At 41.0% G+C, this 13,873-nt stretch overlaps 1 protein-coding gene across 9 annotated transcripts in view; it reads right to left on the reverse strand.

The window, feature by feature from the left end:
* The window catches only part of RALGAPB (Ral GTPase activating protein non-catalytic subunit beta), a 98,803-nt gene that overhangs the window by 37,628 nt on the left and 47,302 nt on the right, over positions 1 to 13,873 (reverse strand). For 4 of the 9 annotated variants that reach the window (XM_056121891.1, XM_056121889.1, XM_056121894.1 and 1 more), the window contains 6 exons: positions 11,043 to 11,210; positions 10,401 to 10,515; positions 9,887 to 10,034; positions 8,317 to 8,381; positions 5,904 to 6,042; positions 3,777 to 3,910 (listed from right to left, as the gene is read on the reverse strand). In XM_056121891.1, coding sequence (XP_055977866.1) covers positions 3,777 to 3,910; positions 5,904 to 6,042; positions 8,317 to 8,381; positions 9,887 to 10,034; positions 10,401 to 10,515; positions 11,043 to 11,210 — 769 coding nt within the window. The remainder of the gene's footprint in view (positions 1 to 3,776; positions 3,911 to 5,903; positions 6,043 to 8,316; positions 8,382 to 9,886; positions 10,035 to 10,400; positions 10,516 to 11,042; positions 11,211 to 13,873) is intronic. The other 5 variants (XM_056121896.1, XM_056121895.1, XM_056121892.1 and 2 more) reach the window with 2 other exon arrangements.

Below are 13,873 nucleotides of genomic sequence, written 5' to 3' on the forward strand. Positions count from 1 at the left end.
TCTGATCCCAGCACACTCTGCATGAACAGAGCATGGGGCTATCAATGTAGTCGTTAACATGGTTCTCACTTTCAATCCACACCAGTCATAAACTTCATCTCTTGTCGCTGGAGATACTCATGACCTTGGAGCCTTGGTCCTTGGCTCCACTCTCCACGATGAAGCAGTTTTTCCACCCGATAAGCCCTCCTAGGAGCTTACAGCAGCGATCTCTGGGCATGGCACATGGCCCTTCTGGGAGCATCTTTCCAACAAAAACCACTATCTAGCCCTCAGGTAAGCCAAACAGCTGCTAAGCTACACGAGCCAATTCCCAGATCTGCTGGTCTTTGTTACCATGAACACTCTGCATCTTGAAGAGCCAAGTAAACTTCTGATCTAGTGGATGTGTGATTTACAACGTCACTCATAGCGGAGTTTCAGGCACATAATGTTCTAGCACCAATCCCACCACCAACATGAACTTCCCTCTACCATCGACGCCAGGTTCCCTCCGACCTGCTAGAGTTGGTATAATTTAAACCAACAGTGGTCATCTTCAACAAAGTTGTGAGCCAGGAATTCACTCAATTCAACGTGTTAAGATGCTATGGACGACCAATCTCCCCTTCTCAGAAATGCACACCACCAGGAAGAAAGGCTAACCCTCAGCTGCTGGGGTTTCTGTTATAGGGGCTGCTCTGGGCAGTGCTGGAGACTGAATCCAAAGCCAGGCATGTGTCCTACCACTTGAGTCACATCCCTATTACCGAGTTTTGAAATATGTCTTATATTACTCATAATTATCAGATATATGCTCTGCAAAAAATTTGTCATAGTCCGTAACTTATAATCTTATTTTCTTGAGTGTTTTTAAGGGCATTTTCCTTGCATGGCCAACCCCCCCACTCCTTTCAGTCACAATACCAGCCTCCTGAGCAACCAGAATCAACAGTGAGTCCTGAGCACCATTTGGGTAAAAGCTTCTTTATAGAAAAGCAGTTTTTTTTTATCGCATAAGATCTAATAAGTCTTTGTAAAATAGTCACAACATTTTTTCTTCCACACAGAGAGATAGTACAGTGGGTAGGGCCATTGCCTTGTATATGCCCAACCTGGGTTTGCCTCCAGGCATTCCATATGGTCCCCTGAGCCCCTCCTGGAGTGATCCCTGAGTGCAGAGCCAGGAGTAAGCTCTGAGCACTTTTGGGTAAGGCCCAAAAACAAAATAAAAGATGCTTTCCCGTGACTTGTAGAAATTTTAAATCTTATATGTTGGTCTGTAATGCATTTGTCATTAAATTTTTTAACAATGTAAAGTATAACTCAAAGTTCTTTTTGCTGTATGAGTATCAGATTGTCCTGTAGCACTGTAACACTGTCCTCCCGTTGTTCATCAATTTGCTCAAGTGGGCACCAGTAACATCTCCATTGTGAGACTTGTTACTTTTTTGGCATATTGAATACGCCACAGGGAGCTTGTCAGGCTCTGCTGTGGGGGCAGGATACTCTCAGTAGCTTGCTGGGCTCTCCGAGAGAAACGAAGGAACCTACCCCAGGTCAGCCGCATGCAAGGCAAACGTCCTATCCCCTGTGCTACGGTTCCAGCCCTGCAGATTGCCCTAACACCATTTGTTAAAGTCTATTTTTTCTCCTTTGAATTACCATTTTACCTTTGTTTAAAAAAAAAAAAATTCAGATGTGCGGCTCTATTCCTAGACTACTTCTACTACTGTATTGAATTTTTGTCTAACACTATTCTAATACCAAATAGTTCTTTTGTTTTGTTTTACTTTTGGGGCCACACTCGGCAGTGCTCAGAGGCTGCTCCTGGCTCCGCACTCAGGAATTACTTCTGGTGTTGTTTAGGGGACCATATGGGATGTTGGGGACCGAACCCAGGTCTACTGCATGCAAGGCTAACACACTACTCACTATATCACTACTCTGACACCTAATACCAAATGGTTTTGATAATTACTGCAGCTATATAGCTGCAGTTATACATAAAGCTATTTATATGTAAATTTAGGTCCTGCAGTGCTGGGGTGGTGAGAGATCAAACCTGGGTTGGGGCGTGCTAGGCACGTGCCCTAACCATTGAGCAAACCTGGAAATCAGGTGCTGGCAGCCCTTCTGTGTTTGTTAGATCTACAGCAGCTCCTCATCGGGGCTAGTCACTGCTCACTACTGAAGGTGTACCTTGCTCTCATGAGCAGGAAGGGACCAGCATTGCTCCCTTTCCGACCAGTAATTGCTCCTCTCAAACTATGGCCATTACATCAACCCCTGGGGATATCTGAAGTAAGTGCTAGGCGGTGGTGAAAGCATTTTAGGTTTTCCCGTCTATTTGGTTTCTCATGACTTAGCTAAGTAAGTCACAGTCTCTCCTGATCTGTCTGTGCCACATCTGCAAAACAAGGGCTTGAGCCTTATTTAATTTCAGATACGAATATCACCTTATGTATGCAATCAGCTTTTAATTTATGCTTTTAGTTTGACGTATTTTATTTCATCCTTTTAACACCTTGAATTAATACACAAGATAATCCTGTCCATTTTATAGTTGAAAAAATACTTAGATGCTAATGAGGATACAGAGAAACTGGAACCCTTGCACATCACTGGTGGGAACGCAAAGTGATTCTGTTAGAAAAAGTTTGACTGCCTACCAAGAAGTTAAACAGAATTATCACATGATCCAGCATTTCTACTCTCAGGTAACTACTCAAAGAATTGAAAACTGGTATCCAGACACTGGATGAACTGAACAGACATTCAAACCAGCACTGTTCATAAAAGGACCATACAAATATAAATCAACTGATCGATGTATAGACAAACTACGCAACGCGATTTATCTAGCCACAAAAAGGGATAAAATTCTGACACCATCTGTAATAGAAATGAACTTTAAAAACATTACGTCAAAGAAATCAGATTTAAAGGTACAGGTTTCATGTTCCAATTTATAGGAAACGTTCCAAATAGAAATCCAGGACGGCAATGCAGATTGGTGACTGTTGTTGGGGAGCAGGGGGCCAGGAAGCAACTACTTAATGCACATCAGGCTTCTTTTAGAAATCAGAAGTCATATCGTGCAACATTGTCAAAGTACTAATAGCTCTGATTTTCGTTAAAATAGAAAATTTTATATTATATGAAGTTCACCTCAGTTGAAAAAGGAAGGACAAATTGTCACCGAGGTCTAGAGAATTAAAATAACAGCCATGAGGAAATTTGTAAGCTCACTTTTTTTTTTTTACTATTCATGGGGAATGAGTCATAGATAGTCCAAATTGCATATTTTACCATAATTACTCTTTCTAAAAAGAGCGTTATTTTTTTAAACCTCAACCAAATCTATACTTATTAAAATTAGATACCATAATATGTTGAAATTTTAAAGGCATTTTAAAACAAATGCAGATCGATGTGCATTCTACTATGTGCACTGTAGCACTGTCGGCTCGTTGTGGCGTAATGGAGATCAGTAACGTCTCCATTGTGAGACTTGTTATTACTGTTTTTGGCATATAGAATAGGCCACGAGTAGGTATATCAATAGCAACTGCCAGACTATTTCTTAATGTAATTTAACAGGCAAACTATTGTCCATACTCTTTCAATTCATTGAAGAATGTAAGGTTCATTTTGTAAGGCCTCATTAGATGCTCATTTCTGCATACTTGGGATATTAACAGTGTTTGAACAGAACAAACACCCAAGTGTAGGGAGAGAGGAAAACCAGGGGTTCAAGCCTTGCAGGCCGAAACAGAAACGCCTGTCCGTCTCACCTTTGCCAGGCCAGAGAGCAGTTCTAGAGCCGCCAGCGATATGCTCATGTCTTGCCGCCACTGGGAGTTGAGTCTCTGGGTGACGAGATGAATGCTGCGAATCAGGAGTCCAGCAGCTGAATCTGTATTAAGAGCTAGGATATAACCCCAATGCCACACCCCACAGGGAGGGAAAACAACTAAGCATTAGTAACAAGAAGCACAGCATTCCACCAGGCACAGACCACAGAGCCACAGTGAGCACGATGGGCACCCACACAGTGCTATGTTCCCCGCCCCACTGGCCTGAGCACCGAGTCCCACTGAGCAGTGCGCAGGGCATACACTGCACTCAAGTATTTCTAGATCCCAGCCCACGTATTTTCAGACAGACATCCACTGGGATTTGGCAGTTTCCGTGTCATTATTAAAACAATGGCAAAATTAAAATTTTGGAATGAATTCAGTTACTTTTTTTTAATTGAAAAGGCTATCAATTATTTCCTTAGAGTTTTATAAATGAACGAATTCCACTTTTAGAATCTCTTCAGATGCTAGGAATTAACCTGTAGCATTTGTTGAGATTATTTTCAGTATTTAAATCATCACATGCAATGCCTTTTCAAATGCATTTAAACATTTACTTTTCCAGTTTATATTTTGGAAATAAATAAAAATAACCAAGTCACTGTTTTTATTTGGTCTGCAATTCTACATTTAAAAGTAATTATTATTCAGTTAATAAACTAGAATAAAATATATTTAATTTATATAGGAAGCTTTAGGGACATTATACCTGTCGATCCTATCAGAAAGAGGGCAGTGACAACAGAAAAAGGAATGATCATTAAAGAGAGACATTCAAGCGACACTAACACAACTCTGGATTTAATAAAAAAATACTTTACGACATTACAAGCAGAACTCACTAACACCAGTGCAAAGTGCCAACAAACAATAATCACTTCAAACACTTACATTAGAACACATGCAATTATGCAAAATTTTAATTTAAAAATGTTAAGTATATAAATAAATTCATAAATTAAAAAGTATATATAAACATAATTTCAACCTATAATATATTTTAACCCACAAATTCAATGAGCAAGATAAACAATTTAAATAACTCATTTATTAATGCAATACTGAAAAGTGTTGAGTATCCACCTAATGATCCTGGGTACCTGACATGCTCCACGTTATTATAGGAAACTTAAACCATGAAACACGCCTGGAATTCTAGGCTCATGAATTTTCCAGATAACTGAAAAATTAAACTTACATCAAGAACCTAGATTTCATTGCAATTTAGTTGGGTTAACATTCACAGATTCAACACTCACAGACTTAGTATTTAAAAACATTAACACATCCATAAATGCACAGAACCCATAAGGTAAGACATTCTTTAGGATGTCCATAGGGTACTCTGATGCAGTGTTTTGTTTGCAAAGAAGAAAATCAAAGTTTCCTTACTCATGCTCAAAGCTGGTGAGTGAATAATCTAACGTTACATAGGTATGGGTCTTTTTTTTTTTTTTTAATTTTACTTTATTTTGGTTTGGAGGCCACATACTGTGTTGCTCAAGGGCTACTCCCACTCTGTGTTCAGGAGACCATGCAGTACTGGGGATTGGACCTGAGCTTGTTTCAGCCTGTTGAGCTATTTTCTCTGACCTGAGATATATAGGTTATAACATAAAAATCAACCGAGCTCTAGATTCCCATCTAATGCACTGTGCCCTCCTCATCACACAACAATAACGGGTACAAAATCCACCCATATATTATTCATAAACTCTAATAAACTACCTAAAATCTAAGTACTAAAAGCTATAGAAGTGAATCTTTATTTTTTAGGCTAATATCCTCTTTACTATATAATATATTAAAAATTATGAGCACTGTATTTTGTTAAAATGTTTTGTGCTCACACATCTGTGCATTAAAAAATCATCTAGGGGCTAGACTGATAATAGCAGGTGGGGCTCTTGCCTTACATGTAGCTGACCTGGGTTCGATCCCCAGCATCCCACATGGTCCCCCGAGGTCACTAGGAGTAATCCCTGAGCATTGTCAGTGTGACCCTATTCTCCCACCAAAAAGATCATTCTGCAAAGTTTCAACCTGAAAATAAACAAAAACACAGCTTACCATAATCCCTTAGGAGAGCCTGTGCAGGTCTTTCACTGTCAGGAGTAGTGGGCTCTGTGCTTCCACCACTTGTTGAACTAATTCCACTATTGGTGCGACTATGACTCTTCGGGTTATTTTCACCCCCACCCTAGTCAGATGAAAATCAATCAATCATTTGAGACCTACATCTATAATTTACAAACAGAAAAAGGCCAATCACTGAAACCAGGCTAGTGGAACATGCCAACTACCGAGCTCCAAGTGATACAGATAAAAACTGACATGGGATTAACACGGCTGTGTTGTTTTAATAGACACCATCTACTGGAAGGTATTCAGAGTCTACTGACTACATGTGTCCAATCTTCTTGGCTCCTATCTACAAAGGGCAGCCCACAGCTTTTTCCAGCTTCGCTAAAGTTCACTAGCTAATGACTCTGGGTTCCTAAATACACTAAAACCTCCAAAGGAAACTTCAGAACAGTAGAGTAGGTTTTTTTTTCTTTCCTTTTTTGGGTCACACCTGGCGATGCTCAGGAGTTACTCCTGGCTCTGTGCTCAGGAATTCTTTTTTTTTTTTCTTTTTGGGTCACACCCGGCGATACTCAGGGGTTATTCCTGGCTCATGCACTCACAGGAATTGCTCCTGGAGGTACTCAGGGGACCATATGGGGTGCTGGGAATCGAACCTGTGTCGGCCATGTTGGCTGCGTGCAAGGCAAACGCCCTACCCACTGTGCTATCGCTCCAGCCCCTCAGGAATTATTCTTGGCAGTGCTTGGGGGACCGTATAGGATGCCGAGGTTCAAACCTGGGTCAGTTGCATGCACGACAGACGCACTATCCATTGTGCTATTGCTCCAGCCCCATGAGTAGCATCTTTTTTAAAAAATTGCATACTAATATCAATTATTTTCAAACATAGTTCAAGTTACAGCATAACACAGATTACTTTAATATAAAGATTAACTTCTACATGTATAGAGCTAACAAAGATATATATTCTCATTATGGGCTGGAGTGATAGCACAGCGGGTATGTGTTTGCCTTGCATGCAGCCAACCCAGCCAACCCAGGTTCGATTCCTCCACCCCTCTCGGAGAGCCCGGCAAGCAACCGAGAATATCTCGCCCTCACGGCAGAGCCTGGCAAGCTACCCATGACGTATTCGATATGCCAAATACAGTAACAACAAATCTCACAATGGACACATTACTGGGCCCGCTTGAGCAAATCGATGATCAATGGGAGGACAGTGCTACAGTGCTATTATATATTCTCATTATATCCAGAATATTATTAACTGATATAATTTTACTAACCATAATTTGGTCACCCAGTCCACCCCAGTATAATCTATGAATCCCTTACTTATCCGCTCTGCCTCCCCCTACTTCTACTCCATGAACAAAAATCAAATCTTCAAGATAAAAACAGGGGCTGGAGAGATAAGTCCAGCAGGTAGGGTGTGCCTTCCATGCAGCAGACCAGGGTTTGATCTCCAGAATCCCATATGGTCTCCTGAGCACCACCAGAGTAATTCCTCTGCAGAATCAGGAGTAACCCCTGAGCATCACCAGGTGTGGCCCAAAAATCAGGGGGGAAAAAAAAAGACAGAGGACCAGCTGTCTCTGAGAAGCTGTGTCCCCCACCACCCCCCGCCCCAAAGCACTAGTGTTTGGGAGAACAGTGGTATTTCAAACTTTCAATTAGAACAAAGGTTCTTATTTGGTTCACTGTTCCCATTTGGAGGGAGAAGGGGTTCACCCCCTTCAAGAATCTACCTTCTTTAAGTGAACAAATAGAAAACACACAAAATTGCAACTGTGCCTACTATTAGCCCCCCATCCACACCCATCAGTGATCCAGGGCTCCCCGGGGGGCGATTTAGCCAACTTTGGAAAACACTGATGAGCAGAGAACAAATAAATAAACTAGATGCTTGCTAAGAGCCAGCATGAGATCTACTAGGGACGGAAAGTACTAGGGATAGTCTGTCTCCAGCATGGCAAAGCCAGAGTCTACATAGACTCCTTTAAAGTGGAAATGCACCATCACAAAATTTCTCAGGGACCTGATAACTGATGAGGTACTCAAGCTAAGAAACCACAAAATACATGGTATTTGAAAATAGGATCCTGGGCCAGTGATGTGGCTCAAACGGTTAAGGACATGTTTTTGCATATGCAAGGTCCTGGGTTTGAACTCTCCTCCACATGCGCGCCCCCCCCCCCCCATTAATGGGAGTGGTCCTCCAAAAATACTTTTAAAAATCATCAATAAAAACTGAACCTTCTAAACAATAAGCTGATTTTACAAATAAGATCTTTTAACAATCGTAATGACAGATATTTTGGAATATAAATTACATAAAATCAGAAGCTGATATTCTCTGTCAGTTTAGGTGTATTATGCTTCTTACCATCTCCATTTGGCAACCAATGGCTTCTAAAAGTGCTGAATCTTGAACAATATTTAACATTGCCCCTGAAACAGCAAAAAGATGTATTTATACAAAATGCATGGCAAAAATACCAAAAGGTTGAAGAATTTCAAATGAAGTGGTTTTAGCCAAGTATTCCTGAAATTTTACTAAGTTTTGTTTTGTTGGGGGGGGGGGCACATCCAGGAGTGCTAAGGAATCACTTCTGGCAGGGCTCAGGGACTGAACCAAGGATAGTCAAATGGCAAGGCAAGTGCCTTACCTCCTACACTCTCTCTCTGGCCCCCAGGCTCCCAAAATTTATCTAAATTGCTAATAAATCGGATGATTAGTCAGAAAAGATACTGCTTAAAAATGCTAAGTTTAGGGCCAGAGAGATAGTGAAGAAGTTAAGGCACTGACCTTTGTATCCTGCCAACCCTGGTTTGAGTCTCCGGTACTACACATGGTATCCAGAGTAGGTACCACCAGAGGCCACTCTGAAGACATTAGAATAGCTCCTGAATACTGCAAGAGTGGGGCTCAAAATAAAGAAATAAACATGCTAATTCTAATTTGCTTCAGAGTTTCAAAAATACATTTCCCTAACGTAATTCTGAAGGTCAAACTGACATATAGAAAGGTCTGTCCATTATTAGCTTTGTTTGTGTGGCACTGGGAATCAAATCCAGGGCACCACACTTACATGTAAAGCAAATGTTCTACCAACTGAGCTGCATCCCAGTGTTTCTTATCAGGTCTCCTTTAACTGACATGAAAAGCCAGATGTAAGCATCTCAGTTTCAAGGACAATAAAAATTATTGAAGATATTCTAAAACAATTTTAAAATCTGGTTCTGACCATTTGAAAGTAAAACAAAGGTTAGAAAATAAAAGCTGAAACTGGAGGCCAGGAATGTGGCTAGGAAGCAAAAGTGCATGGCCCTGCAGCTGTAAGAACGGGCTCAGCCATCAGCAACACAAAAATCAAATAAATGAATGGAATCAAATAGAAACTCCAACTGTATCTTTCTGACCAGACTGCTTTTAAAGCATGGAGTAAAGTCCCATGGCTCGGGATCTGTCCACGGATGCACATTATGACGACATACTGCAAGTAATTATGAAGGAACTCACAGCCTTAGAAATACTAGGGCGGAAACTAGCAGAGCCTACCACACTCTCATCACACTGAGGGAATGCACTTATCCACAGTGCAGAGACAACAGCTACACATAAAACTAAGCAAAACAATCTACTAGCACAACTGCAGGGTTGTACTTCCCGACTGTATCCACATATAAAAGTAAACATGTTCTGATTCTGACTCAGAACAAAATACGTTTAGCAGCCAGCACTGATCCCTACCCTGAGTACATCAGGGTCGTTAATCTATGGAATTTTACTTAAAAAGTTATGTGGGGGCAGAAGAGATGACTCACTGAAGTGCAAGCTCTGCATGCTGGAGCCCCAGGTGCAATCACCAGCAGCACGTGGTCCCCTCCCACCTCAAACAAGCATGGCCCCCAGCACGGAAACAACAACAAACCCACAACATGTGAACACAAACCTAGTATCATCTGAGTGTTGTTGGGGTCTGTTTCTGTTTGCAAGGCACCTATTAGTATATTCACAAGTCTCAACTTCAAAGACAAAAAAGTTATTGGTTTATCATAGGAAGAACTGTCATCATTACTAAACTTTCCTTCCAGGACCACCTAGGAAAGAAAAAACAAATAATATTTAACATAAATGGATGTCGTCTCATCACGCTTAGCTAGAAACTGCTAAACTTGCACAAAGAGAAAAACCATCTAACAAAAAGGCTTTAAATCTATTAATAGCCACTGAGCGAAGTCTGTCACGAACTCACATAACATATGTTGTTGGATGTTACTAGCTTGTCACCACCTGGAAGGATAGAAAGTAGGCTGGCAGGCTGACAGAAGAAACATCGCAACTAATCAACTTTGGAATAATTTGAATTTTTTTTTTTAAAACTTCCTGTTCTAATTCTTTAAATACAATTCGATTTGAAGTAGCACACAAAGCAGAACAGTAAATGAAATCTTCATCAAAATTACCTCAGATTTGACTGTGCCAAAGTGATGAGGGAGGGGCAACAAAGAAAGCAGGATATTAATGGAAGATCTTCTCAGTTCTGTTGGATTTACATAGCTTTTGAATTTTGAGAGTTCTCTGCCAAAAAAAAAAAGCTATTAGTATTTTTAAAGTAAGGTAACTTTTCGGTTATTGCCAAACATATATCAAGCCAATGTTTCATAACTCAAGCACAGGGTTAGTTTCATAAGGAATACTATTAGCAGTAACTTTCCACTGGGCTCCTATTTTCAATTTGAGTATGTATGTCACAGGCATGTATATGAATTATCTGGATGATGATCTGTTAGGAATTAAAACTGGAATCTGATTGAAGGATTCCAAATATAATTACAAAAATAGTCTGCAGAAATAGGACATAGCTAACGTTGCTCGTAGTCCTCTAGATCAGGTAAAAAAGGATTTAACAACCTCATGAACAAATCATAACAGAAGGAGTGTAAGGATAAGTAGATCTCTATGTTCTATAATCATTTAATGTGGCCTGAGCCCTCGTGGTCCCCAATACAACCGAACAGAATAAAGAGGAAAATTTGGAAGGAAGCACCAAAATAAGCCAGGCTAAACCAGACAATTGAGACGCTAATACAGAAATGATTGCTTACCTGTCAGGCAAAATGGTTTCAAGAGCTGAAATAAAGTAAGGAACCACAACATCAATCCCTTTCAAGTCACAGCAGAACAAAGGAGGGGAGTTTAGAATAACGCTGGCCAAGACAGGATGGCATACATAATCATTTATCTGCAAACCTTGAATTAAAAGCATGTAAAATCTAGGAAAGCAAAAAAAACATTTTAAACAAGCTGATCAACTCTTTTCATAATTAATAATATCTTCTAGTCATCTGAAAGTCTACTTCCACTTTTCACTACTAACCCTTAAAAGGTATTACTGAAGTTAGAACATTGCAGAATAAAAAACATTAAATGTCAGTAAAATTTTGTAGGATTTCATAATTCCTGGTGGGGGAAGATCTTTTTGTGCCTTTTCTCCCCTTCCCCGTTATTTTTTGGAGGGACAATAAAACCTCAGTCAGTCCCTCATCTATTATGACATGAATGTCACTCTGAAAAAGACCCCTTTTAGAATTATACGTGAGTATATTAACCCTGCGCCTTAACACTCAACAACTAAGCATTCTATGTAACTTTATTGGTACACTTGAACTAAAGCACTGTTCACTAAAAAGCTTTTCAGAAATAACTTCCTCACTTCCCCAGGCATTGTTCACCCATTTCAACCTACCTTCTCTCCCCAGAAGTAAGTAACTAATAGCCTCTAAACTGCTCAATCTAGAAGACATGTCAAAGTATTAACTTACACTGCCTTTTTTTTGGCGGGGGGGGGGGGGGGGGAGAGCTTTTTGGGTCACACCTGGCAATTCTCCTGGTTCTCCACTTAGAAATTACTCCTGGCAGTACTCAGGGGACTATATGGGATGCCAGGGATCAAACCTGGATTGGTCATGTTCAGGGCAAATGCCCTACCTGCTGTACTATATTGCTCCAGCCCCATTCTGCTTTTTAAAATCTTTCAGTCCTCCAAATTCTCCCTTCTCTCCCTATTCTTCTCTGACAACTCTACAGCTATTTCCTTTAACAAACCCTCTTATGCCACACCTAATCCTCGGTCTATAGATAGGCAAATATCAGTGAACCTTAGAGTTTGAAGCTATCTCTTTCTCTAGTTCTAGTTTAAACATTGTGTAAGCCACCAAATATAATCAAACTAGTCTCTAGCCCATATTACTCAATTGAGCTCCAGATCCACTTAGTCAAAAGATGATACTTAGGGTAGGATGTATCCACTGCTTACTCCTATACTCCATGTGCAGTCTGACATAAAGTAGGCACTTAAATAGTTAATAATATCTAACACTCACAAGTTCAAAAGGTTCAAAACCAAAGTCATTGTTTGATCATTACCACCTCTCACAAATCTGTTCGCTGAGGTAGTCATCCGACTCCCCATGCAGTCTTCCAGACAGGCAGGGAGCTCATGTACACACAGTTTTCCTTTACTATTACTGATGCCTTTGAGGGATCTACCCAACCCATCATTTCCTTCGTGAGAAATGTGCTTTCCCTCCAGAACAGGAGTGCTCCAGCATTCCAAGTGGCCCATGGTGATAGGCACAATGGAATAGCACAGAGGTGATCTGCCTGGCTTTGCTGGGAATCTGAAATTAAAACTCAGAGATGCTACTGGCCCTGCTAGTGACTTAGAATAAGTCCACAGAAACTGGAAACTTAAAAGCATACTGCAGAAGGCGGAGCAACAGCACAGCGGGTAGGGCATTTGCATCACATGCAGCCGACCTGGGTTCGATCCCCGGCATCCCATATGGTCCCCTGAGCACTGCCTGGAGTAATTCCTGAGTACAAAGCCAGGAGTAACCCCTGAGTACTGCTGGGTGTGACCCAAAAAGGAAAAGAAAAAAAAGCATACTGCAAAGTAAGAAAATAAGCTATAAAGAAGAATGAAAGAGTTCTGGGAAACTATGAAGAGGAAAGTGGAAAAGAGGGAGGTTGTTCTTAAACACTTCCCCTGGATTCTCCCCTTTCTTATGGGTCCGCTGCCCAGGTCCTGACCTTAGGAGGTAATTAAAGAGCACTAGTTTCTCATCACTTATTTCTCTTGTGCTTAAATCAGATTGCGAGGGTTTCCCCTGTTACTTACAGTCAAAAGCCTGTGATTAAGATATCCTGCATGGGGGCCGGAGCGATAGCACAGTGGGTAGGGCGTTTGCCTTGCACGTGGCCGACCCTGGTTTGATCCCCGGCATCCCATATGGTCCCCAAGCACTTCCAGGAGTAATTCCTGAGTGCAAAGCCAGGAGTAACCCCTGAGCATTGCTGGGTGTGACCCAAAAAGCGGGAAAAAAAAAAGAGAGAGAGAGAGAGATCCTGCATGGACCATTCTGCTTTGTGCCTATAAGGACATGGTCCCCCCCCCCCCCCATTTCATTAATGTCATCCTCTCTCAGGTACACAGACCCCCTCAGTGCTCTCGCTGAAACTAACACCATTGCAGCAGCTGAATGAATGACTAGTTGAGAAGAGGAAAGCACAGAGTAAGTTACTCTAGGAAAAAAGTGATAAAACCTGAAGAATCAGAGAGAGACCAGAGTTAGAAGGACTCTGTCCTCTTTCTGACAGAAAAAGACTTAAGTGGCAGAAGGTAAAAGCTAGCTGACCAACTGTAGACACAGAGGGAGAAGAATCTAAAATGAATCAAAATTTCTGGTCTGACCACAGTCATTCACAAAGATGCCTACAGCAAGAAGTCTGGCTAAGATAATCTTACTCAACTTGCTCAAACACAGCCTAAATACTTCACAACCTTTATAAACCCAGCATACTCATCCAATTCTCTGAAATTTTTTTTCTGAGTCCCTAGTATGAGGGATGCAGCTTCTCCATCTGATGCCTATCT

This window comes from Sorex fumeus, unplaced genomic scaffold (assembly GCF_029834395.1).
Source record: "Sorex fumeus unplaced genomic scaffold, SorFum_2.1 ptg000044l, whole genome shotgun sequence".
Classification (NCBI taxonomy): domain Eukaryota; kingdom Metazoa; phylum Chordata; class Mammalia; order Eulipotyphla; family Soricidae; genus Sorex; species Sorex fumeus.